The sequence below is a fragment of the Brachyistius frenatus genome, unplaced genomic scaffold (assembly GCF_029030835.1).
Source record: "Brachyistius frenatus isolate BFR_SWC_R1_liver_20210118 unplaced genomic scaffold, ASM2903083v1 Contig_237, whole genome shotgun sequence".
NCBI lineage: Eukaryota > Metazoa > Chordata > Actinopteri > Embiotocidae > Brachyistius > Brachyistius frenatus.
Window position 1 is genome coordinate 228104 of NW_027210836.1, and position 26670 is coordinate 254773.

The 26670-nt window shown below is 45.5% G+C and overlaps 2 protein-coding genes and 1 long non-coding RNA gene across 9 annotated transcripts; all 3 read left to right on the top strand.

Annotated features, from left to right (window-relative positions):
* The first annotated feature begins 1864 nt into the window (after nt 1-1864).
* On the top strand, nt 1865-3108 carry LOC138633823 (uncharacterized). 3 transcript variants are annotated; one of them, XR_011311917.1, is made up of 3 exons: nt 1865-1936; nt 2102-2553; nt 2636-3108. It is a non-coding gene; the product is annotated as an uncharacterized lncRNA (long non-coding RNA). The 3 variants fall into 3 exon arrangements; XR_011311916.1 differs by having other exon boundaries at nt 1871-2219; nt 2379-2553; XR_011311915.1 differs by having other exon boundaries at nt 1871-2553.
* A 5387-nt stretch (nt 3109-8495) lies between these two features.
* On the top strand, nt 8496-19808 carry LOC138633809 (mothers against decapentaplegic homolog 4-like). 2 transcript variants are annotated; one of them, XM_069720267.1, is made up of 11 exons: nt 8496-8597; nt 9374-9662; nt 14625-14802; nt 14937-15065; nt 15132-15338; nt 16072-16206; nt 16298-16351; nt 16489-16672; nt 17030-17198; nt 17822-17960; nt 18827-19808. In XM_069720267.1, exons 2-11 carry the CDS (start codon nt 9420-9422, stop codon nt 19030-19032), a joined length of 1644 nt encoding a protein of 547 aa, XP_069576368.1. In that variant the 5' UTR covers nt 8496-8597; nt 9374-9419; the 3' UTR covers nt 19033-19808. The 2 variants fall into 2 exon arrangements, with proteins under 2 accessions (XP_069576368.1, XP_069576369.1); XM_069720268.1 differs by having other exon boundaries at nt 9414-9662.
* Nucleotides 19809-20209: 401 nt separating this feature from the next.
* On the top strand, nt 20210-26232 carry LOC138633812 (acidic leucine-rich nuclear phosphoprotein 32 family member E-like). 4 transcript variants are annotated; one of them, XM_069720273.1, is made up of 7 exons: nt 20210-20409; nt 22519-22668; nt 23010-23132; nt 23274-23433; nt 23937-24073; nt 24173-24236; nt 24949-26232. In XM_069720273.1, the coding sequence occupies exons 1-7, from the start codon at nt 20356-20358 to the stop codon at nt 25026-25028; spliced, it is 768 nt and encodes a 255-aa protein (XP_069576374.1). In that variant the 5' UTR covers nt 20210-20355; the 3' UTR covers nt 25029-26232. The 4 variants fall into 4 exon arrangements, with proteins under 4 accessions (XP_069576374.1, XP_069576378.1, XP_069576376.1 ...); XM_069720277.1 differs by lacking the exon at nt 20210-20409 and adding an exon at nt 20854-20875; XM_069720275.1 differs by lacking the exon at nt 20210-20409 and adding an exon at nt 20884-21312.
* Nucleotides 26233-26670: the final 438 nt, after the last annotated feature.

Consider the following 26670-nt stretch of genomic DNA (forward strand, 5'->3'; position numbering starts at 1 on the left):
GATAACCCAAAGACACAATGCCTCTGGTTACGTCCGAGCACAGTGTCGTTACTATGGCAACTGATGTGGATCAAACTTTGCAAAATGTTCGCAAAAAACGCAGAGTGCAAACCGTCATTAAGGAACTTCAGACTCTGACTGGATCTATAAAATAATCCCACTTTGACGGACAGAGTGAAGGACGGCCGAGCTGCTGCCAACACGTCGTGGACTCATGAACGTGCAGCCAGCTGTGAGCAGCTGGAAGCAGCTGCAACCGGGAAAATGTGGAGCTGCATGTGTTTCAGTCAGCTGTGCACACACACTGACTGGTTTCGCTGTATTTGTGGGGACACGTGTCACCCCCCAAAACCCTCATCAACCAACTCTAACTGTAAAACACAAAACGAAAAGTCTGCAGCCTGAACGGCGTCAGTGCTGTCTGCTGCCTCAAGGGGGCAGCATCTGTGAATGAATATAAACCTGCTGCTCAGTACAACACAGCACACTGGGTTGGTTGATATTGTGTGTGTGTGTGTGTGTGTGTGTGTGTGTGTGTGTGTGTGTGTGTGTGTGTGTGTGTGTGTGTGTGTGTGTGTTTGCAGTCTCACTGTTTCATTGATTCTGTTTAGCTTCATTCAGTCTTTAAATTGATCTGATATTTTTAGACCCAAATCTGAACTGATGAGTTTTGTTTATTTTACAGATTACAGAAGTCTAAAATCAGTCCTAAACCAGGTCTAAAATCAGTCCTGAACCAGATCTAAAATCAGTCCTAAACCAGGTCTAAAATCAGTCCTGAACCAGATCTAAAATCAGTCCTAAACCAGGTCTAAAATCAGTCCTGAACCAGGTCTAAAATCAGTCTTGAACCAGATCTAAAATCAGTCCTAAACCAGGTCTAAAATCAGTCCTGAACCAGATCTAAAATCAGTCCTAAACCAGGTCTAAAATCAGTCCTGAACCAGATCTAAAATCAGTCCTAAACCAGGTCTAAAATCAGTCCTGAACCAGGTCTAAAATCAGTCTTGAACCAGATCTAAAATCAGTCCTAAACCAGGTCTAAAATCAGTCCTGAACCAGATCTAAAATCAGTCCTAAACCAGGTCTAAAATCAGTCCTGAACCAGGTCTAAAATCAGTCCTGAACCAGGTCTAAAATCAGTCTTGAACCAGATCTAAAATCAATCTGCCTGCCTGTCAGCTGATGGTCCTCCAGAACGTCCTGGAGAAGCTTCAGAACAGGAAGTCGTCCACGTTGGAAAGAAAACAGAGTCGCCTGCCGACAGAGAGAGAAACATTTCAGTCTGACTGCAGCATCGTCGCTGTCCTGCAGACTCCTCACCTGCCTGTCTGTCTGTCTGTCTGTCCCTCCGTCTCCAGTGTGAGGTGGGGTCTCTGTTCGGTGAAGAAGGGTCCTCGCTTCGGTCAGCTGTGCGACTGCCAGAGAAGCTCCAGGTGTAACTTCTTCTTCCTCAAGTGTTTGTGATCTCCGTCACGTCCTTGTCCTCCTCGTCCGTCTCCACGCCGTCCTGCAGCGAGACACACGTTCGGACCGGTTCCAGTCCGAGCTGATCGGGTTCAGACATCCTGACTCCTTCCCATAATGCACCTGGAGGGTCTCTGACACCACACCTGTGGTCTGATCTGAAGCACAGCTGCAGTCCGATGACATCACAGTGACATCATCAGATCTGCGTGCCCTGTGTTCTGTCTGCAGGTTCATGGACTGTTTTCTAATCAAATCCTTTTGAACGGGTTCTGGTTCTGGTTCTGGTCCAACAGATGTGCGGGGAAAAAAAATCCAGATATTCAGCAGGTTTGAGGAAAACATCCGTCTGTACCTGGTTCATCCTTCATCAGCGTCACCATGGAAACACAGCAGACCCAAGATCAGCTGGGACTCTGGAGGAAACACACCTGAACGCTGCAACAATGCAGAGCTGTCCTTTAAAAAGGTTCTCAACCTGCGGGTCGTGACCTTGTGGGAGGCCGTATGAAGGCACAAAATAACAAAACAAAAAATTCCCAGAAAGAAACAAAATACGAATATAGAACTCAGAACTGCAGTTACGTCCAGGAAGTTCTATTTCTTTACTTCCTGTGGACCCGTTTGATTTCAGCTCTGAATCGCTGTGCTGCATGTCATGGAGGAAGGGGGCGGGGCCTCACGTGGATACAGGTGGACACAGGTGGACACAGGTGGACGGAGGAGAGGCTCATGACAGCTCCACTTGTTTGGTGACTAAGATTTTATTGCGTGTTTTTTTTATTTTGTATGAAGCTGTCGACAAACTTCAAACTGCTGAGAACCAGAATATCAGCAGGTGAATGTTTCAACTCTTTATGTTTTTGTTGGTGCAGCTGCACATTGTTGTTGTTGTTGTTGTTTACCTGCAGCCTCTCCGCTGCCTTCACTGCCTGCTGTCTGACACCGACTCAGTACCGAGCGGTTCTTTCGTGTCGTCTGGTCTCTAAGTGAAGGAACAAACATACGACTCAGCAGGACACATCTTTTATTAAAATATTTTTAAACGTTGGGAACAAAGACGGAGCTTCAGGAACATAATCTGAGGTCAGTGAAGTCGACGCAGCCCGAGAGAAAAACACACAAAACAACCAAACGTTTCTGTTAATCCTACTTCAAACACCTGCAGCTCACCTGACACAAAGTAAAGGCGGAGCCAGAGACACTCTGAAGGCGGAGCCTGTGAGCCAGTCAGCCTGATCGGAGGTCCAATTAAACGGTGAGGACGAGTCAGCAGCGTCCACAGCTGAGGACTCCAAAATAAAAAAAAAACAACCTGCGTCGGTCCCGGAGACCGCGGTCCACCCCCCCCCTTCAGTCCCACAGCAGGTCCGACTGCCCCCCCATCATGTAGTCGTCCAGCTCGGCGTCCAGCCTGCTGCGGGACCGGGACATGTAGTCCTCCAGCTCTTGGTCCAGTCTGCTCTTGGACTGCGACATGTAGCGGTCCAGCTCGGCGTCCAGCTGCTTCCTGCTAGGTACGTAGCCTCTGGAAAGGCTCCTCCCCCTCATGGCGCTGGCCCCGCCCCTCTGCAGCATCAGACTCCGCCCTGTTCCTCCTGCCACAGAAAAATAAATAAAGTTCACTCATATTTCTGTTGATGTGAAACGTGTCTCATTACATTCAATGTGGAAATAAAAGGTTTTTAAAGTTGCAATAATTTATATCATCTTCCATAAAAAAAAATAATAATAATTTGAGGAGTGTAACCATTTTTAGAAACAGATTTATATCATATCTGATAGTTCACAAGTAGTGTTTGAGTGTTGGACTGAAAGAAAGAAAAACAGACACAATATTTTAAACATTTAAAAACTAAACCAGCCTGTTTAGTTTTCTGTCGGCTGTTTATGTCCAACAAGTCTTTTCCTGAATCGGAGCTTCTTCCCTTCAAACCAACCAGCAGCTAAACAGACCAACAGTGAGCTGCTGGCGCCCCCTGCTGGCTGCAGCTCACAACCACGACTCCTCATTTTAAAGTCCAAACAGTGACTGAGCTGGAAATGTCCTGAACTACACCGGACCTGAACTAGACCGGACCTGAACTACACCGGACCTGAACTACACCGGACCTGAACTACACCGGACCTGAACTACACCGGACCTGAACTACACCGGACCTGAACTACACCGGACCTAAACTACACCGGACCTGAACTACACCGGACCTAAACTACACCGGACCTGAACTACACCGGACCTAAACTACACCGGACCTGAACTAGACCGGACCTGAACTACACCGGACCTGAACTAGACCGGACCTGAACTAGACCGGACCTAAACTACAGCCGGACCTGAACTACACCGGACCTAAACTACACCGGACCTGAACTACACCGGACCTAAACTACAGCCGGACCTGAACTAGACCGGACCTGAACTAGACCGGACCTAAACTACAGCCGGACCTGAACTACACCGGACCTAAACTACAGCCGGACCTGAACTACACCGGACCTAAACTACACCGGACCTGAACTACACGGGACCTGAACTACACCGGACCTGAACTAAACCGGACCTCAACTAGACCGGACCTAAACTACAGCCGGACCTGAACTACACCGGACCTGAACTAGACCAGACCTAGACCGGACCTAAACTACAGCCGGACCTGAACTAGACCGGACCTAAACTACAGCCGGACCTGAACTACGCCGGACCTAAACTAGACCGGACCTGAACTACACCGGACCTGAACTACACCGGACCTAAACTACACCGGACCTAAACTACACCGGACCTGAACTACAGCTGGATAGAGCAGAGAACATGCTAACACCTTCTGAGGAACTGGAGTCAGAGGAACCTGGACCTTCCAGGGTTTAAAGGAAGGAGGCGGGGCCTAAAGCGTGTGGGTGGAGCATAAAGGGTGGTGTTCACATGTTCCATCAGCTTCCTCATCAGCTCAGGTCGTCGTGACGATAAACTGACCTGCAGTCGTTCTCTGGACGCTCTTCGTCATCAGGAAGAAACGCTGAGCGAGTCGACTGCGCAGGTTTCCTGAACAGGAAACACAGACAGGTGGAGAGGAAGACATCATCATCATCATCATCAGTCTCCTCTGAGTGAGAAGCCGTCGACAGGAAGGACCCCCGTCAATAAAAGCCTCATTATGACATCAGGATGTGTTCAGGGTCACAAACAGAGAAGCCGATCGACTCCAGTGATCAATAAAAACATCCATCGATCTGGAAACTCTTCAATCTGATGCTTTAAAGTCCACCTGCTCCTGAGGAGGTTTGGTCACCATGACGATCTACCTGGTCACCATGGTGATCTACCAGCCCTGTGCTACTGAAACACCTGCTGCAGGTGCAGGTGGACCGGGTACTTACCGCTGCAGGTGCAGGTGGACCGGGCTCTCCAGCTGTACTTGTTCCTGAAGCTCCAGAAGCCGGGAGGTGTGGTGGCGGAGAGACGGCGGCGGGTCACCTGCTGCCAGCCCAGTCGAGCCCAGACGCTCCTCCTCTTCCTCCTCCTCCTCCTCCTCCTCAGATGAAGCCCCACCCTCTGAGAGAAGCAGGAGAGGCGTTTAGGGGACGTCTGTAAACGGCAGCTACGGATAATAACCTGGGACACTCTGGCTCTCTGAACCACATCGAGACGCATCGACTGGTCGGATCGTGAATCGTAATCGAATCAGGAGCGAAGATTCACACCTGTGATGTTTTAGTGAGTGAAACACGTTGAGCTCTCGTCCAATCAGAAGCTTTGTTATCGTTACTGTTAGTCTCTCAAACTGCCTGCTGACGGAGAACACATTTAATTTTGATATAATCTTTTACATCAGACTCACCTGCAGAACCAGCTGCTTCCTCTTCACCTGCAGAACCAGCTGTGGGGAACAGGACGCCCTGCTGATGGGGTCAAAGGTCATCTGGTCTCCTGGCTGGTCCACCATCACGTGAGAGAAGCTGATGACAGAAAGTTTAGAGGATGTAAACAAAAGATTCCAATTCAACTTTTTACATTTCAATAATACTGTAATGTGTCTCACCGCTCATGGAGGGAAACTGCCGAGGTGCTTCTCAGGTAAACCGGGTCCGGTTGGACCGGAACCACCGGTGTCTCCTCACTCATTGTCCTGCAGGACAGAAACCCGTGATTTGGTTGGAGGGACGCAGCTGAGCTAATTAACGGAGACAACACCGAGAGGAACAGCACACCGATCCGGTACGAACCGGAGACTCGGTTCTTCTGTCGGGTCGCAAAACGGCGCTTTTAAATCCCACTTTCACTTCCAGCTGTTGTTCAAATGGACCGTTTAGCTCTGCAGCCTCTTACAAAGTTGACTTTTAGTTTAAAAATAAGTGCTGCTTCGTGGTTCAAATGACAGCCGAAACGAAGAGAGCACCGCAACAATTCACTTATGTTCAATGTTTTGCTCCGTAAACTCTGAATTCCGCCGAACAGCCGAGAAACGTTTAGTTTGTGCTGTTTCTTAAAGGAGGATCCGCCGCCATGTTCTCCGGCCCAGAATCAGCGCTCCCGTGACCGGGAGGTGGTCTGGACCTTTCTGCTCCGGAGGAGTGAGTTCAGAGCAAAGTTCAGAGCAAAGTTCAGAGCAAAGTTCAGAGCAAAGTTCAGAGCAAAGTTCAGAGCAAAGTTCAGAGCAAAGTTCAGAGCAAAGTTTACTGAAAACAAGTGTAACTTGACGCTAACGCCGAGCTAGCTCGATGCTACCTCCTCATGTCTCGGTTCTTCCTCTTCAGATTCTTCAGATTCAAACTAAATTAAATTAAAACTTTAAACAACTTATCACACCTGCAAAGTTCAAGTTTCCAAAACTAATTTGGACCGTTTCGCTCCAGATGAGCGAGCAGCTGTCAGACACCAACCGGAACCGGTCAGAACGGGTCGGACCGTTAAAGCTGTTAAAATGAGTTAAAATGAGTTAAAATGAGTTAAAATGAGTTAAAATGAGATAAAATGAGTTAAAATGAGATAAAATGAGTTAAAATGAGTTAAAATGAGATAAAATGAGTTAAAATGAGATAAAATGAGTTAAAATGAGATAAAATGGTTTAAAATTATTTAAAATAAACCTTTAAAACTGGTTTTATGAAGAAGTTCCTTTCTGCCATTAAAAAAATAAAAGATAATTGACAGAAGGAAAAATAGTCATGATTAAAAATATGATGCAAAACTGTGTTTATGTCTGATAAGAAGTTATGTGATGAATTAATCAGACAAAATTAAATTATAAATAAAATGTGAATCTACTGACTTAATGCAGAAGTTTTAGATTTAATTTATTTTTTTAAATAAAAGCGTTAAAAGAACAAGTCAAAATGATGATGAATGATTTACTGTATGAGACTAAATATAAGATTACGCATCAAGTTAAATCTGTTTGAACTAAATCATCACACAGTTTCGTGTTTGGCTGAAATTCAAACTTGATCTTTTTTGCCCGGAAACATCATCACAGAAACAGGAAGTAGAAATGATGCATGGATTCAGTGATTGTTGTTGTTTTAGCCTCTATTTGTTTAAATTTGGTCAATAATGCAGATTTGTGTCTCAGCAGCTGACGGACGACTTCCGGTCAGCGAATCTCTGTCCCACCGCAGGAAGCTGCCGGACCTGGTGACCTGTCCTGTCTCTGGTTCCGAGTGGACTTATGGAAGTTTATTTCTGGACGGAGGTGAGACAATGACATCCTGAGGAAGATGACGTCACACCGAGTCTGAACACGTGTTTCATGTATGTAAATTTAGATCTGAATGATTTCTGACGCGAAAACTAACTTCCTGCTTCACTGTTAAACAAATTAAGGAAATTAATCTTCTTTTCTTCACCCACATTTCATTTTGTTTGTATTTATTCTTTTATGAGTTGTTTATTATTTATTGACTAAAAGTGGAGACACTTGTTAGTTTACGTCTCCAAGCAGGACGTCCTCTTCACCATCAGGTGGCGCTGTAGTCATTCACCAGGTAACCTGGGGTAACCGCACACACACACACACACGCACGCACACACACACACACACACACACACACACACACACACACACACACACACACACACACACACACACACACACACACACACACGGAGGAGGGCGATGATTGGTTCTCTCACATTTAACAGAAGTCACGCGCACAAACAAACTTTCTGACAGAGCGTCAATTAGAAGTTGGAAACACGTTTCCGGGCACAACCTTCAAAATAAGAGCTTCAGTAAGTTGTCCTAAAATACCCCAAAAAATGATTTTAAGTCTGTTGTTTAGAAATCTTTTGGTTTGTTGACAGTAAAAGTCCCGTTTGACCTGTGAAACATCTTTATGTGTCTACGTCTGATAATACATTTAGAAACAACTTTCACTGCTTCCATGTGTGAAGAGTTCATGTTTTTTCTGTCCCAGTAAACCAAACATTTATAGATTTTTAACTATTGAACAAATAAAACCAGAGATTTGAAGATGTCACATTGGTCTGTGTGAAATTATACCAGACATTTTTCACTATTTACTTTCATTTAATAGAAGAAAAAAATAATAGGTTTATTAAAACTATAGTTCACAGATTAAGCACAAATGAAAACACGAATTAATTGCAGCCCTAAATCAGACTTTGTGTTTGTCAGGTTGTTTTTCTCACTTTTCAGCGTGTTGTCAAATTGGAGAAGATAGTTTTTCATTTTTAGTTATTTTTAAGTTGCAGTGTGTTTATACCTTCAGGGCCACCGTACAACAAACAGGCCAGGTAAATGTAAGGTGTACAATTTAATGATAAATGTAACACGAATAAAAAAAATTTAAAAAAATTTTAAAAAATTAAAAAAGAAAAGAAAAGAAAGACCGTCCTGATTTTTTTTTTAAAGTTTTTTTTTTTTCTGTACTCTTATTTTTGTGGGGCGCTGAGGTCGCCAGACTTCCTGTTATGTCTGGCTGTCGGGGGAGCATGACACAGCCCCCTTCCCCTCCCCTCCCTCCAACTCCCTCCCCCCACCCCCCGGTGAGTGTGCAGACGGAGACAGTCTGGATCAGACGGAGGACACGCGGACACGCCGACAGACAGGACCGGGCGCACCGACGCAGGCAGCGAACCACAGCCGAGCGGAGTGAGCCGAGCCCCGGTGAGTGAAGCTGCGGGAGCCCGCTGACGGTTCGGAGGGTTTTTCTTCTTTCTTTTTTTTTTAATGAACAACTGTTGATGCAGCTGTCGATCAATCAGTCAGTCAGTCAGTCAGCAGGAAATCCACCAGAGACCGTGTGACAGACTAAACAACCGTCTGATGACGTCACTGATCAATGACAGGAACATTTAATGATATTATGTAATTTATCAATCTAGTTTTTTTCATCACAAATGAAAAGATGAATCAGCAGTGAGAGGTCTGTCAGGACATTATGTTATTATGGCTGTCCCTGTCTGTCTGTCTCTCTATGTCCACCTGACCGTCTCCCTGTCTTTGTCTGTCTGTTTGTTTGTCTCTCCTCCTGTCTCTCTACCTGTCTCACTGTCCACCTGTCTGTCTCCCTGTCTCTGTCCTGCTGTCTGTCTGTCTCAGATAAAAATGATGCAACAAATTAAAAATAAGGATTGTGATCAGTTGATCTGATCAGACATCAGTTTCTGATCACTGATCAATCAGATGATCGATACGCTCGTCGGCTGCTTCCTGTTCTCAGTCAAACACATAATTTTAATATTTTTGAGGTGTGCTGTTGATTTGAACTGAAGGGCCGGATGAGGTCAGTCCAGGGTCCTGGGGCAGGTCTTTGCTGGGGGCCCCCTCTGGCCCCGCCCCTCTTGCCCCGCACTCTGTTCTCCCACTATAAAGCAGCAGAACACAAATTAAACATCTTCAGACTGGTTTTAAAAGTCATGTTCACATCTTTCTGACCTCAGGCATAACAACGAATCCGCCCCCACTCCTCCTCCCCGCCAGGTGACCATGTCGGTGCTTGGCCCCGCCCCCAGCAGCACCGACGCCTGCCTCAGCATCGTCCACAGCCTGATGTGCCACCGGCAGGGCGGCGAGAACGAGGGCTTCGCCAAACGGGCCATTGAGAGTCTGGTGAAGAAGCTGAAGGAGAAGAAGGACGAGCTGGACTCGCTCATCACCGCCGTCACCACCAACGGCGTCCACCCCTGCAAGTGCGTCACCATCCAGAGGACGCTGGACGGACGGCTGCAGGTAGGGCGCTCCGAGAACCAGTTCAGAGCTGAGACCGGTGGGAGGCGGTCTAACAGAAGTGTGAATCAGTGAGTGTTTTTCCAGTCTGGAGGCCGAATGACGGACGGGAGTCATGTGACCGAAGAGACACCGTCACAGGAAACTGTAGGAAACCAACAGGAAGTTTATTTTCTACCATCTGAACTAAAAAGTTGATTTGTAAATCATGTAAACTCGTGTTCAATTGAAAATAGATCAAAGACAACATATCAAATGTTGAAACAGAAATTTGATTGTTTTATGAAAAATATCTGCTCATTTTGATTTTGATGGCAGCAACACGTTTAATAAAAGTTGTGACAGGATCAACAAAAGTTGGAAAAGTTTTGTAACGCTTAAAAAAACCACCTGGTGGAACATCTGACAACTAATGAGGTTACCATGGCAACAGGTCAGTAACATGATTGGGTATAAAAGATGATTTCAGAGAGGCAGAGTCTCTCAGCAGTGAAGATGGGGAGAGGTTCACCACTCTGAAAGACTGTGTTGGAAAATAGTTCAACAATCTCAGAATAATGTTCTTCAACATAAAACTACAAAGAATTAGTGGATTTCATCGTCTACGGTTCATAAGATCATTAAAAGATTCAGAGAATCTGGAGAAATCTCTGAACACAAGGGACAAGGCTGGAAACCAATATTGGATGGTGGTGATCTTCGGGCCCTCAGGCAGCACTGCATTAAAAACACACTATTCTGGAGTGGAAATCACTGCATGGGCTCAGGAACACTTGTGAAAACCATCGTCTGTGAACACAGTTCATCGCTGCGTCCACAAATGATGTTAAAACTCTCCAAAGAAGAAACCAGATAGAAACATGATCCAGAAACACCGCCGCCTTCTCTGGACCGAGATCATTGAAGATGGACTGAGGTGAAATGGACAACTGTCCTGAGGTCTGATGGATCACAATCTGAGATTCTGTTTGGAAATCATGGACGCTGCATCCAGAAACTGGTCTCCTCAGTTCCCAAAGGTTTCCAGAGTGTTGTTAAAAGAAGAGTTGATGCAGCTCAGTGGTGAACATGATCCTGGAACAACTTATAGAGACGTGTTGCTGCATCAGATTCAAAATGAGAAAATATTTCACATAAAACAATAAAGTTTCTTAGTTTCAACATTTATATTTAGTTTAGTACTTCCAATTAAATATGAGTTTATATGATTTACAAATCATCACATTATGGTTTCCATTTATATTTTACACAGCGTCGTAATTTTGAGTATTAATAGTGAAAAAAGGCCAAATATTCTGATTCCAGACTGTCAGATTAGAGTGTTGATGGTTGAGCTGTCTACTGTGTATTAATCTTCACCTGATCACCTGCTTCCTTCATGTGCATACTTATATGTAGATTCTGGTCCGGGTCGGATGCTCCGTCTCAGGTTCAGGTGTTGGCTGAGTTTTATGGCTCACTGTTAGGTGTCTGGTAATAATGGTGCTGTGGAGCAGCAGACTGGGTGTGTCTCAGACCGTCACACCGTAATTATCAGACCAGAGGATGTAAACATGGATCGCACTTCAGTCCGGCTCTGCATCAGCTGCACGGACCAGCAGAACCACCTCGGGTCCCGGCTGAAGCCACAACGGTCAGAAACCTTTTTAAAAACCCAGAAAACCTCCCAACAACCCTCCGAAACCTTAAAAAAAAAACTCAAAGTCATTTAATAACTAACTGGATCATCTGGACTCCTGAAAAACTACAGACTGTTTCTAAAAGAGTTTGTAGCTTCAGGTCTGTAAAATGGTTCTGATCCAGAAGTGTCTTCAGCTGCAATACCAGCGAGTGCCACTAGAGGTCGGCTCCAAAAAGCCTCCGGCTCCATAGACTCCCATTCAACTTCTCTCATCAAATCCAAAGTGAATAAAATGTGTCCATCAGTTATCTCGGTGTTGTTAGCTAAAGTCACTCCTTCTTATTAGTTTTCTGGAGGTCCATCTGAAAATAATCCCTCATTCATTAGAAAAGAAGATTCAAAAAAAGAGAGGGATCAGTCAGATCCACCGCTGGCTCCTCCCTCAGCTCATCCAAATATGGTCACTTCCTGCTCCAAACTAGCAATATGGTGACGGACAGAATCTGAACTGGAGGCTTCATCAGAACCCGGATCCTCTTGAAGAACCCGGATCCTCTTGAAGAACCCGAATCATCCTGAAGAACCCGAATCATCCTGAAGAACCCGAATCATCTTGAAGAACCCGAATCATCTTGAAGAACCGTCACAGGTCTCATCCGAACAGCAACAGGAGGATTGATATAAGAGAGGCCTGAAGGCTGTGAGGAGGAGGAGGAGGAGGAGGAAGAAGAAGAGGAGGCTGGTTTGTTTTGTCTGAAACACAGGAAAGAGGCCTGGTTAACTTAAGCCAGACAGAGAGAGTGTGTGTGTGTGTGTGTGTGTGTGTGTGTGTGTGTGTGTGTGTGTGTGTGTGTGTGTGTGTGTGTGTGTGTGTGTGTGTGTGTGTGTACTGGTTCATCTATCTTTGTGAGGACATGGTGTAGTTTTAGACCTTGTGGGGACTTTGTGGACGTCCTCTCTTCGGGACGGACCTCCAGAGGACCGCTGCTGGGTTCTGGTCCGGTTTCTGGGTTCAGTTTCCGGGTCGGTGTCCTGTGAATGAAGTCAGTGCCGGTCCTCACAGAGATAGAAGAACAAACGTGTGTGTTGTGAGTACAGAGGACGGGAATGTGGACCGACTGGGAGTTTCTACACTGTAAGAAACGACGTGCTGCTGAGCTCCAACAAGAGACCTCACTTTTATTAAAAATATAAAACATAATCAACATGAATCCACTTCCTCTTCAGACCTTTTCAGAATCATAGTCCTGCTTTAAATGCGGAAGTTCTGGCTTTTATTTTGGTAGTTTGGTCTCATTTCTGTCACAATAAGAGGAAGTTCAACCTGTGGATCAGTTCTGCAAGTGAACAAAACAAATACAGAAAAAAAAAATCATCTTTAGTCATAACTTTGACTTTTTGTTTCATAATTTGAACCTTTTATTTCATTAGTTTAACTTTTTATTTTATAATTCTGACTTTTTATTCAATAATTTCAACTTAATTTTCATGATTTTTACTTTTTATTTTTTGTTAAAAGTTTGACTTGAATGTGTCACCAGATTAAAATATATCGGATATAAAAAATGTTCATACAGATGAGATATTTAGCAGATTGTAAAACTTTATTGTGAGTTTGAATACATTTTATGATTTCTTGTGTTAATATCTGAGATGTGAACATGATGACGTCAGTAAATCGATACAGAATAAGTTGAGGCTGTAGCTCAGTCGGTAGAGTGGGTTGCACACTAATCAGAAGGTTGGTGGTTCAATCCCCAGCTCCTGCTGTCCACATGTCTAAGTGTCCTTGAGCAACACACTGAACCCTCAGTTGCTCCTGATGGTGAACCATCAGTGTTGTAAGTCACTTTGATAAAAGTGTCAGCTACATGTAATGTTTATTTATATAATATTTATACAAAAATCAGAAAATACAAAGATCGATTTAAGGATCACATGCTTTTAATTTGACAGCATGTTTTTACACACACACACACACACACACACACACACACACACACACACACACACACACACACACACACACAGAGGGAGCAGTTTGGTGCCTTGCTCGTTCTGGGAATCGAACCGGCGACCCTTCATGTGAATGTGACACTGAGGGAATCACACCAGTTTCAGATTAATATAAAAGAGAAAATGTAGTTTTAAACATTTTATGTAAAATCTCCTGGAGGATGGTGTGTTTGTGTTTCAGTCCACAGTCATTAAGGGGACCTCAGCCTGTGTGTGTGGTGTGTGTGTGTGGTGTGTGTGTGTGTGTGGTGTGTGTGTGTGTGGTGTGTGTGTTTTGTCTTCCTTCCTGCCCTTCACCTGTGCACACAGAACAGATCCGACACATCTTAGTTCAAAACTAAAATAATGTGTCGTCTTTGAAAAGTCCTCTTAAATAAAAAGTTACAACTATCCTAAATATCAGAGCAGCTAATAATAATAATAATAATAATAATAATAATAATAATAATAATTTGTCTCCGTGTCCTTGACTGACAGCCGGTTTCTAACTCTGAAACACGTTTAACTTCAGGACTTCTTGCAGCGTTGAGGTCAGACATGATGTCATGTTCTGGTCACACACACACACACACACACACACACACACACACACACACACACACACACACACACACACACACACACACACACACACACACACACACGTGTTTGTGCAGCTACCCTTGTGGGGACATGACACTAACTTCAGTTCCTTGTGGACACCAGAACCAGAACCTCAGAATGACGGACTGCTGGTCCTGACTGGGTTTGTACTGAAAGAGTCTCAGAGACGTGCACACACTCGCAGCCAGTGTTTCCATGGTAACCGCTGCTCTCCATGACTCACTTTGTTCTGACAGTTTTAACTTTCCAGGACGGATGTTTTCCTGTCTGTCTGTCTGTCTCTCCTGTCTGTCTCTAACCTGTCTGTCTCTGTCTCTTCTGTCTGTCTCTAACCTGTCTGTCTGTCTATTGCCTGTCTGTCTCTAACCTGTCTGTCTGTCTGTCTCTAACCAGTCTCTATCTCTCTCTCCTGTCTGTCTGTCTCTAACCTGTCTGTCTCTCTTCTGTCTATCGCCTGTCTGTCTCTCTCCTGTGTGTCTTTCTCCTGTCTGTCTCTAACCTGTCTGTCTCTCTCCTGTCTGTCTGTCTCCTGTCTGTCTCTAACCTGTCTCTCTCTCTCCTGTCTGTCTCTCTCCTGTGTGTCTTTCTCCTGTCTGTCTCTAACCTGTCTCTCTCTCTCCTGTCTGTCTCTAACCTGTCTCTCTCTCCTGTCTGTCTATCTATCGCCTGTCTGTCTCTCTCCTGTGTGTCTTTCTCCTGTCTGTCTCTCTCCTGTCTGTCTGCAGGTGGCTGGTAGGAAGGGCTTCCCTCACGTGATCTACGCCCGTCTGTGGCGTTGGCCGGACCTCCACAAGAACGAGCTGAAACACGTCAAGTTCTGTCAGTTTGCCTTCGACCTGAAGTACGACAGCGTGTGCGTGAACCCGTATCACTACGAGAGGGTGGCGTCGCCCGCCGTCGCAGGTAGCCGAGCACCTGCCGTCCAGGTGTGGGCGGAGTCCGACCGTCGGCCCCGCCCGCAGAGAGATGATGAAACATCTTGATTTAAATGTCTGTCTGCCGTTTGACTCCGCCCCCTGCCGCCTGTCTTCCTTCAGGTCCTCAGTCCCTCATAAAGGAGGAGTTCATGCAGGACTGTCTGCAGCTGGACCTGCCCCCCCACGCCGACCCCTACGGCCAGCCCCGCCCTGTGAGCATGTATCCCAGCATGCCTCTGTCTCCTCCAGGTCAGTGACGGACAGTGTTGTGGGTCTCAGGATGTGACGGTTGCTAAGGTAACGTGTCTCCTTCAGGCAGCAGCTCCATGACGCCGGCGGCTCTGACGGCCGGGGGGGTCAACGGGAGTCCGGAGGGCCCCGGGCTCCTGCAGATCGCCCCGCCTCACAGCCACGGGGGCGGGGCCTCCCCCCCTCACCCCAACACCCCCCAGCCTCCGCACCCTCCCACCCCCACCTCCCCCCACCAGCAGAGGACCGAGTACAGCGGCCCCCACAAACCCGGTACGGTACCCGAGGAGTACTGCATGTATACTGCATCTGTACTGAACAGAAGTACACTGTGGAGTATCAGCAGTACAAAAGTAGTTGTACTAACAGGAAAAATAAAAGTAAAGCAGTAGTGGTAGTTCCAGTAGTATCTATAGTATTTGTAACCCAGTACTAGTATTAGTATTATCATTAGTAGTAGTAGTAGTATCAGTAGTAGTAGTATTAGTGTTAGTAGCAGTAGTAGTATTAGTATTATCAATAGTAGTAGTAGTAGTAGTATTATCAGTAGTAGTAGTAGTAGTAGTAGTATCAGTAGTAGTAGTATTATTAGTGGTAGTAGCAGTAGTTGTAGTAGTATTATCAGTAGTAGCAGTATCAGTAGTAGTATTATCAGTAGTAGTAGTGAAGTATTATCAGTAGTACTAGACTGGGAGGCTGTAGCTCAGTCGGTAGAGTGGGTTGCACACTAATCAGAAGGTTGGTGGTTCAATCCCCAGCTCCTCCTGTCCACGTGTCTAAGTGTCCTTGAGCAAGACACTGAACCCTGAGTTGCTCCTGATGGTGAACCATCGGTGTGTGAATGTTCTCCTGATGGTGAACCATCGGTGTGTGAAAGTTCTCCTGATGGTGAACCATCGGTGTGTGAATGTTCTCCTGATGGTGAACCATCGGTGTTGTAAGTCTCTTTGATAAAAGCGTCAGCTACGTGAAATGTAATGGTAGACCGTGTCCTGTGTGTCCGCAGCCTCCTGGACCGGTACCAGTCCGGACCCCTACAGCCCTGCAGGACCCCAACACAGTGGGCGGAGCCACCACCAGCAGCAGCCGTTACATCATCACCCCCCCCAACACCACCACCACGCCCCCAACACTCACTTCTGTATGACATCATTATTACATTACATCATGTGACCGTCCCGCTGAACGTTGCTGTTCCGTAGTAGTACTTTATACTGTGTTTGTCCCTGCAGGGTCGCAGCACCACAGTACGGCGCCGTATCCTCAGCCGGTGTCCAACCACCCTGGTGAGAAACCTGACGTCCTCACGGAGGACACACCACATAAAAATTGTCTTAAAAAAGTTTTTCTAAAAATGGCTGTTTGCCCCGCCCCCTCTCATCCTCTGCCCCGCCCCCTCTCGCCCTCCGCCCTGCCTCCTCAGGTCCAGAGTTCTGGTGCTCCATCTCGTACTTCGAGTTGGACGTCCAGGTCGGCGAGATGTTCAAGGTCCAGTCCAGCTGTCCCCTGGTGACGGTGGACGGTTACGTGGATCCGTCGGGAGGCGACCGTTTCTGTCTGGGACAGCTGAGCAACGTCCACCGAACCGCCACCAGCCACCGCGCCAGGTGAGGTGGGGGGGACGGAGGGGGAGGAGGGGTGAAGGAGGGGTGAGGGACGGGGAGGAGGAGGGGGTCAGGTGGTGTTGTCATTTATTATTATTTAGGGAGGCTGTAGCTCAGTCGGTAGAGTGGGTTGCACACTAATCAGAAGGTTGGTGGTTCAATCCCCAGCTCCTACTGTCCACGTGTCTAAGTGTCCTTGAGCAAGACACTGAACCCTGAGTTGCTCCTGATGGTGAACCATCAGTGTGTGAATGTTCTCCTGATGGTGAACCATTGGTGTTGTAAGTCACTTTGATAAAAGCGTCAGCTACATGAAATGTAATGTAATATCAGTCTAAAAAAAAATTGCTTGTCCCGCAGGCTCCACATTGGTCGGGGGGTTCAGCTGGAGTGCCGGGGGGAGGGGGACGTGTGGATGCGTTGCCTTAGCGACCACTCGGTGTTCGTGCAGAGCTTCTACCTGGACCGGGAGGCGGGCCGAGCGCCGGGCGACGGCGTTCACAAGATCTACCCGGGAGCTTACATCAAGGTGAGTCTGTCGATACGCAGACGACACTCTGCCGTACCACACGGACCGGAACCGGAGTCTCTGGTTCTGAGCCAAACAAACTAGGACACAAACGGGATATTAACTCCAGTCACAGTGGCTGGAATGAACCCTGCGGCCTGCAGGGGGCGCCAGGAACTCCGTTCAGAAGGAGCGGTAAGATATTAGACTGTATATCAAAGTAGACGAAGCTTCCAGGTTTTAAAATGAGGCCACTAATAAAGTGTCTTGGTGTAATATCAACGACGACCACCAGGGGCTGGCTCCAAAAAAACTCCCATTTAAGAGCTCTGATTTCAGCGTGTGTTTACTCACATTTAGTCAAATTGTCCTTTTAAAAGTAGCAGAACTGTGTGTGAGCAGCTGCTGTCTGCAGTGCATCATGGGTAATCAGACAAACATCACTGGATCTCTGGGACACTGAACGAAACTTTAAAATCAGACAGATTCTCAGGCAGCTTCTGAACTGTGTCCCTCTGATGTCTCTGGATTTCTGAAGGCGACGATGCCGACAGGAAGTGATTTCACGGGAAGAGGATCAGTCGGTTTTAGGGTTTTACAGTGTCCTCATCTCACCTGTCGCCCTCTCACCTGTCTGTCTGCAGGTGTTTGACCTGCGACAGTGCCACAGACAGATGCAGCAGCAGGCGGCTGCAGCTCAGGCGGCCGTGGAGACTCAGGCGGCCGCAGTCGTCGGTGCGATTCCCGGTCCGAACAGCGTGGGGGGGATCGCACCTGCTGTCAGTAAGTATCACCTGTCTGTCTGTCTGTCTGTCTGTCTGTGTCTGGATTCACTGTGACAGCAGAGAGTTCAGCGCCACCTGCTGGACACATAAACTTATCAGGACATCTGCAGTGTTAAAAAAAAACAATGTGTTTCTGAGACTAAAGTTTAATTCAGGAAACAATGATGAATATTAATTTGAATTTTAACATATGTGCTGTTAAAGATTCCTGTCGAAGTTAAGTTTTTTTTTTTTATGCCTCGCTGACTCCTCAGGGGCAAATAAATAAAGTATTTAGATAAAATAAATAACGTTTTTAGATCAAATAAATCAAAATGTTAAGTTAAATAAATTATGTTTTTGAATAAAAATAAATCACTTTTTTAAATAAAATAAATATTTTTTTAATTAAATACATTGGGTATTTAAATTAAAAACAGAATATTTGAATTCAATAAAAAAAAACTCAGTTTAAAAAATAAATATTTAAACATAGTAAATAATTTTTTTTATTTACATAGATACAGTTTTTAAATTAAATAAATAAAGTATACAAATTAAATAAAGTAGTCAAAATAAATAGATAAAGTATTTATATTACATAAATAATCGGGTGATTAAAGTTTATGTTAAAAATACTAATTTAAAGCCGAGTATTGTTGTTGATCTGTGAACATGTCTGGACGGATCTTGAGATGGAAGATCCGCGGTGACATCACAGATGTTCACGTTAACACTTCGATCAATAACTGAATACTTCCTCATGGAGGTCGTTGATCCTGTGTACATCGCCGTGATGCGTTCAGGAACACTGAATTTATCAATCGAGCCTCCTCTGGATGGATATTTCTATATTTGGTGTGTAACTCCTGCTTCCTCCTGCAGGTGTGTGTTCGGCAGCAGGTCCGGGCGTCGATGACCTGCGGCGGCTCTGCATCGTGCGTCTGAGCTTTGTTAAAGGTTGGGGGTGCGACTACCCGCGGCAGAGCATCAAGGACACCCCCTGCTGGCTGGAGGTGCACCTGCACCGGGCGCTGCAGCTGCTCGACCAGGTGCTTCACACGCTGCCTCCTCGAGAACACACACTCTGACACACACCCTGCAGCACCTGTGACGGAGCAACATCGGACAACTGACACCTGACACCTTTGAGGCAGTCAGGATGTATAAGCTCCGCCCATCACCCATCCTCCTCCTCACAGGTGTCCCCAGACACACAGCTCATTGGTCAGCTCGGACGGGCGTCGGCAATCTCAGCATCTCGATCAACCCTCCTGTCAAATGAGTTTCCATGGAAACCAGCAGCCAGTGCAACACATTAAAGGGTCAGTTCACACAAATCTTGCTCAGTGGTGCTAAAAAGTTCCATTATTTTCTATATTTCTGCATAAGTTATGACCTAAAACATCATCAAAATTTCACAAAGTCTAAAAAGGAGATAAATAAAACAGTATTAAACAAATGAGATAACATTATTACACTTGGTCATTTATTTATTGTGAAAAATGATCTGATGTTACATGTCAGAAGACATGTTATAAACTTCATGTTGGAAATCAGCTGTTACCAAAAAACAAAACCATCATCAAGTCATCTCACAGTTTGGTTTACAGTTTTTAATTTTCTGTCGGATTGTTCCTTTAACATGCCGCTGACTGTTTATTTATTTCTATTGATTATCGACCAAAGATTCATTTCCCTTCGATGACAACATATCCTGTTTACGCTGATGATTCAGCTATTTATTCTGTCATCGATTTTCATCTTATTATAACATATAAAGGCTTTTGTACTGAAAGGGTCTAAAACTCTGTAACATCTGCTGTTTATTCTAATTAAACTTTTCTGATTAAAAAATAAAATAAATCCCTGCTTTTTCTACATCTGTTTTCTTCCTGTTTGTAAATCTGGATTCCTTCTGCAGAACAACAACTGGACAATTATATATTAGAAATGATGTTTTATATATTATATACATCCTTAGTGCAGTTGTCATGTGTTTATGAATGAAAAACGACGCGGACCATGAAGGCAACTGTAAAATATGGCGCCAAAAAGGACAAAGAGTGGGCGCCTGTAAAGTTTAAATGTTTCATGTTCGCTCTCTGATTGGTTACACTACAGTAACGCCTTTAGGTTTCCGGCCAATGGCAGACAAGAGTTTTGCATAATACGCTGAAGAGGCGGGGCTTGGTGAAGGGTTCGTCTTTGGACAAATAACAGGCCACAATTCTAAAACGGATGAATATTAATGAGGATGGGCGTGGCCTACATGTGGTGGTCGGGCAGCAGGAACATGGAGGTTTAGTTGTCGCCTGATGTCCGCTGGAGAAGGAGGGCTGCAGTGAACCGTCTTTTATTTTCAGTTTGTCTTTGTTACACTTTGTTTTTTCGCCCTCTGTTCGGGCTTCAACATGGAGATGAAGAAGAGGATTAGCCTGGAGCTTAGGAACAAAAACCCCGCGGAGGTGAGTAACTACAACAGTGCGGAATTGTATTAATTTATTTCCATAAGGAACCGGTGAAGGACGCCGAGTCAAACCGACATGACGATGCTGGAAACGGTCATCAGAGCGGACGTCGAGTTTCCTCCGCGGCGTGTGAAATGAGCCCCTCCGGCCGTCCGCCTCCGACATTTTGACCCGTTTTGAAAACAACTTCTCGGTGGCTCCAACATGGAGGAAGCTCCGGCGGCACCGGAGGAGGAGGCTCCGCCGCCGGAGGAGCTTCCTCCTCCTCCGCCGCCGGAGGAGCTTCCCGCCGCGGGAAGGCTCGCTCGCTCTCTCGCGCTCCCACTTCCCGTGCGGGGAGCCTCGCGCGAGCCTCGCGCAGCTAACGGATGAGCTAACAGGCTAACCCGCCGAGAAGCCGTCCTCGGCAGGCGGAGGATCGGCGCTGGTCGTCGGCAACAAGTCGACAAATACCGCCGCCCATGTTAAGCTTGGTTTCGGTTCCATGTGTTTAAACGCCCCCGGTTGACCGCGGTGCCCGAGCGGGCTCCCATTTTAACCTTTCATTGGTAAATAGTTGGTGATCCACGATGCTCGTAATCTGATGGCGCGTCGAACCAGACTTCATGTTTTAATCCTCGACTCGGTCGGATGCCAACGGGCGTTTGTGCTCCAGCGCCTTTTAAAGATTTCTTACATGTTCTCGGGTGTTGGGGGTCAGTTCGGTGTGCTTTTAATCCACCAGCAGCCTTTTATTCCGTTTCTAAAGTTTTTAAGAGCTGCCGTTCCCGCCCACCCTGCCGTGTTTTGGTGTGAAGATCTCCGCCAGCACGGTTCTTAAATCGCACAAACATTACATGTAGTTTGGTGTGTGGTGAACTTGGATGAAGAAGATAACTCCGCAGCTGTGTGCCCGGCCAGGTGAGGTGGTTTCGGGCACTGGTTTATTCGATGAATCGATCCGAGACGGCCGGATGCGTTTCCCTCCTTTACCGAAAGATTCACGACTCCGTGCTGCCGGTGATCGGTAACCGCGAGGGGGCTGCGGTGTTCCGGTCTACAGGTGGTGTTCCGGTGTACAGGTGTTCCGGTCTACAGGTGGTGTTCCGGTGTACAGGTGTTCCGGTCTACAGGTGTTCCGGTCTACAGGTGGTGTTCCGGTGTACAGGTGTTCCGGTCTACAGGTGGTGTTCCGGTCTACAGGTGTTCCGGTCTACAGGTGGTGTTCCGGTGTACAGGTGTTCCGGTCTACAGGTGTTCCGGTGTACAGGTGTTCCGGTCTACAGGTGTTCCGGTCTACAGGTCTACAGGTGTTCCGGTCTACAGGTGTTCCGGTCTACAGGTGTTCCGGTCTACAGGTGTTCCGGTCTACAGGTCTACAGGTGTTCCGGTCTACAGGTCTACAGGTGTTCCGGTCTACAGGTGTTCCGGTCTACAGGTGTTCCGGTCTACCTGTCGGTGTTCAAACAGCTCTGTTCGTGTTAATGACACCGATCGATTCACGGTGACGGTTCATCAGAGAGTGTTTATCCGGAGAGATGATTCACTGGAACTTCCGGTTCGGGACCAAAATCTCAGACCAGCGGAAAGAAAACGTCCAAAACACATCTTTTAAATGTTTATTTGACGATTCTTTGTCCTTACAGCTGTAGATTTGTCCTAAATTCACCAACAGTTATCATATATCAACATGTTGTTTGGTTGATGGAAAACATAAAAGAATTAACAAAACTTGCGATACAAAAAATATCAGGTATCATCTGACAAAAGTTTGATGGTGATTATTAAAGTTTGTCTCCCTTAAATTAATAATGAAATGAATTTTGTAACCAAACCACTTTCACTGTCTTTTATCATATTAAAAAAATAAGTAATATAGACTGTTATTATCTTGTATAATCCATCATAAACTTTGCCTGTACATTTTTTCACGTGTAATAAATATTCATTCTGCAAAAGAAAATTAAAAGTCCTGATAATTGATTTGTTATATGTTTATTATTCCAGCTGGATGATATTAATATGGCTGAAATGAATATGTACTTACTGTTCCTGCAGGTTTAGTGGTGAAACAGGTGTTGAAGGAAGGAGGAAGTCACATGTTGTTGTTGTTGTTGTTGTCGTCAGGTGGCTGAGCTGGTGGTGGATAACTGCCGCTCCAGCGACGGGGAGGTGGAAGGACTGACGGACGAGTACGCGGAGCTGGAGATCCTCAGCATGGTGAACGTCGGCCTCAGCTCGCTTGCAAAACTGCCCTCGCTGCCCAAACTACGCAAGGTCGGCACATATTTATTATATTTAATGTCACAATAACAACAGCAGCTCTCAGAAACGTATAATTTCACATATTCACATCGTGGCGTCCACACAGTTTCAAAGAAAGGACCTCAAAAGACACGAAGCGGCTTGTTTTGGTTAGATTCTTTTCTAACATGTTTAAAGAATATAAAATATATAAATAAACCAGATGTGACACCACAAACTTATTTCTGGTAATTTGATGAACGCTTTGGAGATATTCAAGTTATTATCTGAAAGGAGAAGTTCTGTTTTGTTTATTATAAATAATACGAATGAAGTGGATGACTGTTGTGTGTTTTTGCCGGTTGTTGTTTCAGTTGGAGGTGAGCGACAACATCATCTCCGGAGGTTTGGACAAGCTGGCGGAGAAATGTCCCAACCTGACGTACCTGAACCTGAGCGGGAACAAAATCAAAGAGCTGAGCAGCATCGAGGTTCTGGTAAGTCTCCGGGCCGAGCCGAGCCGAGCCGAGCCGAGCCGAGCCGAGCCGAGCCGAGCCGAGCCGAGCCGAGCCGAGCCGAGCCGAGCCGAGCCGGCGTGTCTGAGGACTCGGTTTGACTCGTGTCGTGTCGTCCTGCAGCAGAACCTGAAGAACCTGAAGAGTCTGGACCTGTACAGCTGTGAGGTCACCACGCTGGACGACTACCGGGACGGCGTGTTCGAGCTGCTGCCTCAGCTCACCTACCTGGACGGGTACGACCAGGAGGACAACGAGGTGCCCGACTCCGACGCCGACCACGGTGAGAACACCTGCGTTTTATTTTGAAAAGCAGAAACATTTGCAGTTGAAGCTGAAGCTGCTGGTGAGCCGTCCTCCCGCCTGATCCAAACATCTTCAAGGAGGTGGTGTGTGGGCGGAGCCAAGGTGGGAATGAAGCAGCTTGCCCAAAGTGACTCCACCCACCTGTCAGTCAAAGCAGCCCCGCCCCTTAATTCTGCAGAACTTAAGCTTTAGTACAACTTAAACAACAACAACAAATTCGTACTGTTATCATGAACGAGGAAATTATCTAAAAGGACCGAAACCGTGTAAATGTGTTTATTTCTGCTGTAAAGTTTGAAGGTGGTTTGGGGACCGACCCGCTGCTGGACAGGTGGACACTTGAGGAACTGCAGTTTTTGCCTTCAAAATAAAAGTCTTTCAGGTTTAACGAACCTTTTATCACGTTAACGTTTCGGTTTCCTGCTCTTTTTGTCGCTGCTTCGGTCCAAAGAACAAACGTGTTGTGACATTTTGTTTCAGACGACGATGACGAGGCCGGCCCACCTGGAGACGACGATGACGACGACGATGATGATGATGATGACGAGGAGGAGGAAGGCTCTGAAGGAGACGACGACGAGGTGGGCCTGTCGTACCTGATGAAGGAGGGAATCCAGGTGAGTCCTCAGAGGTGGAGCGAGTCCACGCGGTGACCACTGGGGGGCGCTCTTCGTCCCGTCCAATGTGACGAGCCGCTTCCTGTTTCCTCCTTTCAGGATGAAGAGGACGACGGAGATTACGTGGAGGAAGAGGAAGATGAGGAGGAAGAGGAGGATGGAGGTAGGTGTTGATGAAAGTCAGGATGTGTTTAGGGTCAACAGAAAATACTGTAAATACTAAACATCAAAGTTTCTCATGTTAATATGTAACAAAACAAATCTGCTGCGTCTCCTTGAATTCACGTTTTACAACTTTATCATCATAAAAACAAAAAGTTCTTCAAACTTTATTCATTAAGCTGGAAATTTATTGAAATGATTACTTTTCAGACGAAATGTTATTTTTCCTCAAGTTTTAATTTAATTCTTGATTATTATTTTTTTCCTCTGAGTTTGAACATTTGAACTTTTGATGCTTTAAAGTAGTTTTATAACTCTATTTATAATTGTAATTTTCTTTGAACTGTAATTGTGCAAATATCAAGCTTACACTGTTTTTATTTTTTGAAACTTTTTCTTAAAATTGCAAATTTATTCTCTAATCAGTTTGTTTTTATTTAAATTCTGACTTTTTTTTCCTTCAGATACATTTTCATCAAATATTTTAACCAAAAAAATTTCTCATAATGTAAATAATTCTATACTTACTATTAATTTTGCTTTTGTTGGTAAAATTTGAAGTTTGCTTTTATATTTTTGTTATATAACTTTATTCTGTGATTTATCTTTAAATTGTGACTTTTTCCAGGAACAAAATCATTTTATTTATTGATAATTAATAATGATTTTGTATTTGTAAGTCTGTTTAAACGTGAATGATTTGACCTCCTCAGACGAGGACGGCGCCGGCGTTCAGGGGGAGAAGAGGAAGAGAGAAGCGGAGGACGAAGGTGACGACGACGATGACGAGTAGCTCAACCTCCCTCCCCCATCCTCCCCTCTCTCTTCCAGTGACCTCTGACCCCCGCCCCCCTCCCCCTGCTGGGCTTGGCGCAAGAGCTGCAGACCGACTGGAGATCAGGCACAGGAATAAGCCCGCCGTTACCGTGGTAACGTGATCAGCTGATCAACAGGAAACTCAATTTCATGTGAAAACCTGTTTTTTTAATAAGAAATTCTACAACAGAATAAGAACATCAACGAAGTTCCAGTTCAGACGTTCAGATTTAATCTTCATCAAACATGTCGCTCCTTTTCAAACGAATTTTAACTGAAAGAAAATCCGTCAAATAAAACGTGACTTTGTGTTTCTGATGAACAGCAGGTGGCGCTAATCCTCCCGTTAACAGGAAGGTCTCCTTCCTCACAGCTGTTGGGGTCGGAGTTCACGAAGTCACCTGACTTTTTATATTTTATTTTTGAAGTCTGTTTGAGTTTTTTTTAAGCGCAGATTTTAAATTCACATCAAAGCTGACGGACGACAGAAGAAACTGAACCAACGATGTTCCTCCGACATCGTTATCAAACACGTCTTTACGGAACGTTTTTATTCTTCATCATCATTTTTTTTCATAAAGTCTGTCGGCCGAGAGGAAACTCTGACTTCTGTTTCCGTTGAATCTCCTTCAGGTGTGTTTGATTTGTTTATTGATCGTAGATCAGCTGATCAGATTTCCCTCCAAAATGTTTCTCCTGATGCTTAGCTCCGCCTCCGTCTCCGTCTGTGACTCCAAATAAGAACACTACCCATGAGTCTCAGCGGCGACTGATTGGTCCAAAAAGTTGATCCGAAGGCTCTCTGATTGGACGGTTTCTTAAAGCTGTGCACTCTGGGACCGACTCCTTCGGAAGTATTTTGACTGTTACTGCATTAGCCCCGCCCCCTCTCACCTGTCGGGCTGTGGCTCTGCGCTTGGTGTTGTCCCGGGTCCTGGTCTCTGGTGGTGCCGGTCTCGGGTGGTCCCGGTGGTGCCGGTCTCGGGTCTGTGTAAATAGAAGTGAACTGGTCTCTAGGTTTCGTGGTGTCGTCTCTTTGACCCTGAATTGTCGTGTTGAGTTTGGAAACGTGAAGCCGCGGCGGACTCTCGTCCTCTCGGAGTTAATTTTATTTTTTTATTCCTGTCTTCTGATCGTGTTGCTGTAACCAGAGTGTTTTTGAATAAAACAAATGAATTCTCCACATTTTTCTCTTTCAGTGACAAAAAAATCTCAAACTTTTATCTTCAGTTAATAAATCTATAAAACGTTCAGTTTTCTGAGAGAAATCAGAGTTTGATTTAGACCCAGTTTTATACTCTAGACTTGGTTTATTCCTGCTTCAGTTCTGGTTTTATTCTGACTTCTGACCAGGTTTAATTTTGGTTTAGACAATAAAAAATCTGACATTAACTGGAAAATGGCACCAAAAAAAATTGTTCTATCATTTTTTTTGAAAGTTTAAAACAAAACTGGGGCGTAAAAGTGACACAAATTAAAATGTTTCGTCATCTTAGTTTTAGTTTAAACTGAAGGAAACTTTCAGGATTTTAAATATTTTGCAGCTGATTGTCGACTTCATGAAAAACATTTCTCCTCAGATCAGTAAAGTTTTACTGCAGTGAATCTTTTGTAGAAAC

Bases quoted from the DNA above. Each gene is read 5' to 3' on its own strand.
- LOC138633809 (XM_069720267.1), top strand. From the start codon at position 9,420: ATGTCGGTGCTTGGCCCCGCCCCCAGCAGCACCGACGCCTGCCTCAGC. The intron at 9,663-14,624 runs GTAGGGCGCTCC...GTCTGTCTGCAG, and splicing joins CGCTGGACGGACGGCTGCAG to GTGGCTGGTAGGAAGGGCTT. The intron at 17,199-17,821 runs GTGAGTCTGTCG...GTCTGTCTGCAG, and splicing joins ACCCGGGAGCTTACATCAAG to GTGTTTGACCTGCGACAGTG.
- LOC138633812 (XM_069720273.1), top strand. From the start codon at position 20,356: ATGGAGATGAAGAAGAGGATTAGCCTGGAGCTTAGGAACAAAAACCCC. The intron at 23,434-23,936 runs GTGAGAACACCT...ATTTTGTTTCAG, and splicing joins CGACTCCGACGCCGACCACG to ACGACGATGACGAGGCCGGC. The intron at 24,237-24,948 runs GTAGGTGTTGAT...TGACCTCCTCAG, and splicing joins GGAGGAAGAGGAGGATGGAG to ACGAGGACGGCGCCGGCGTT.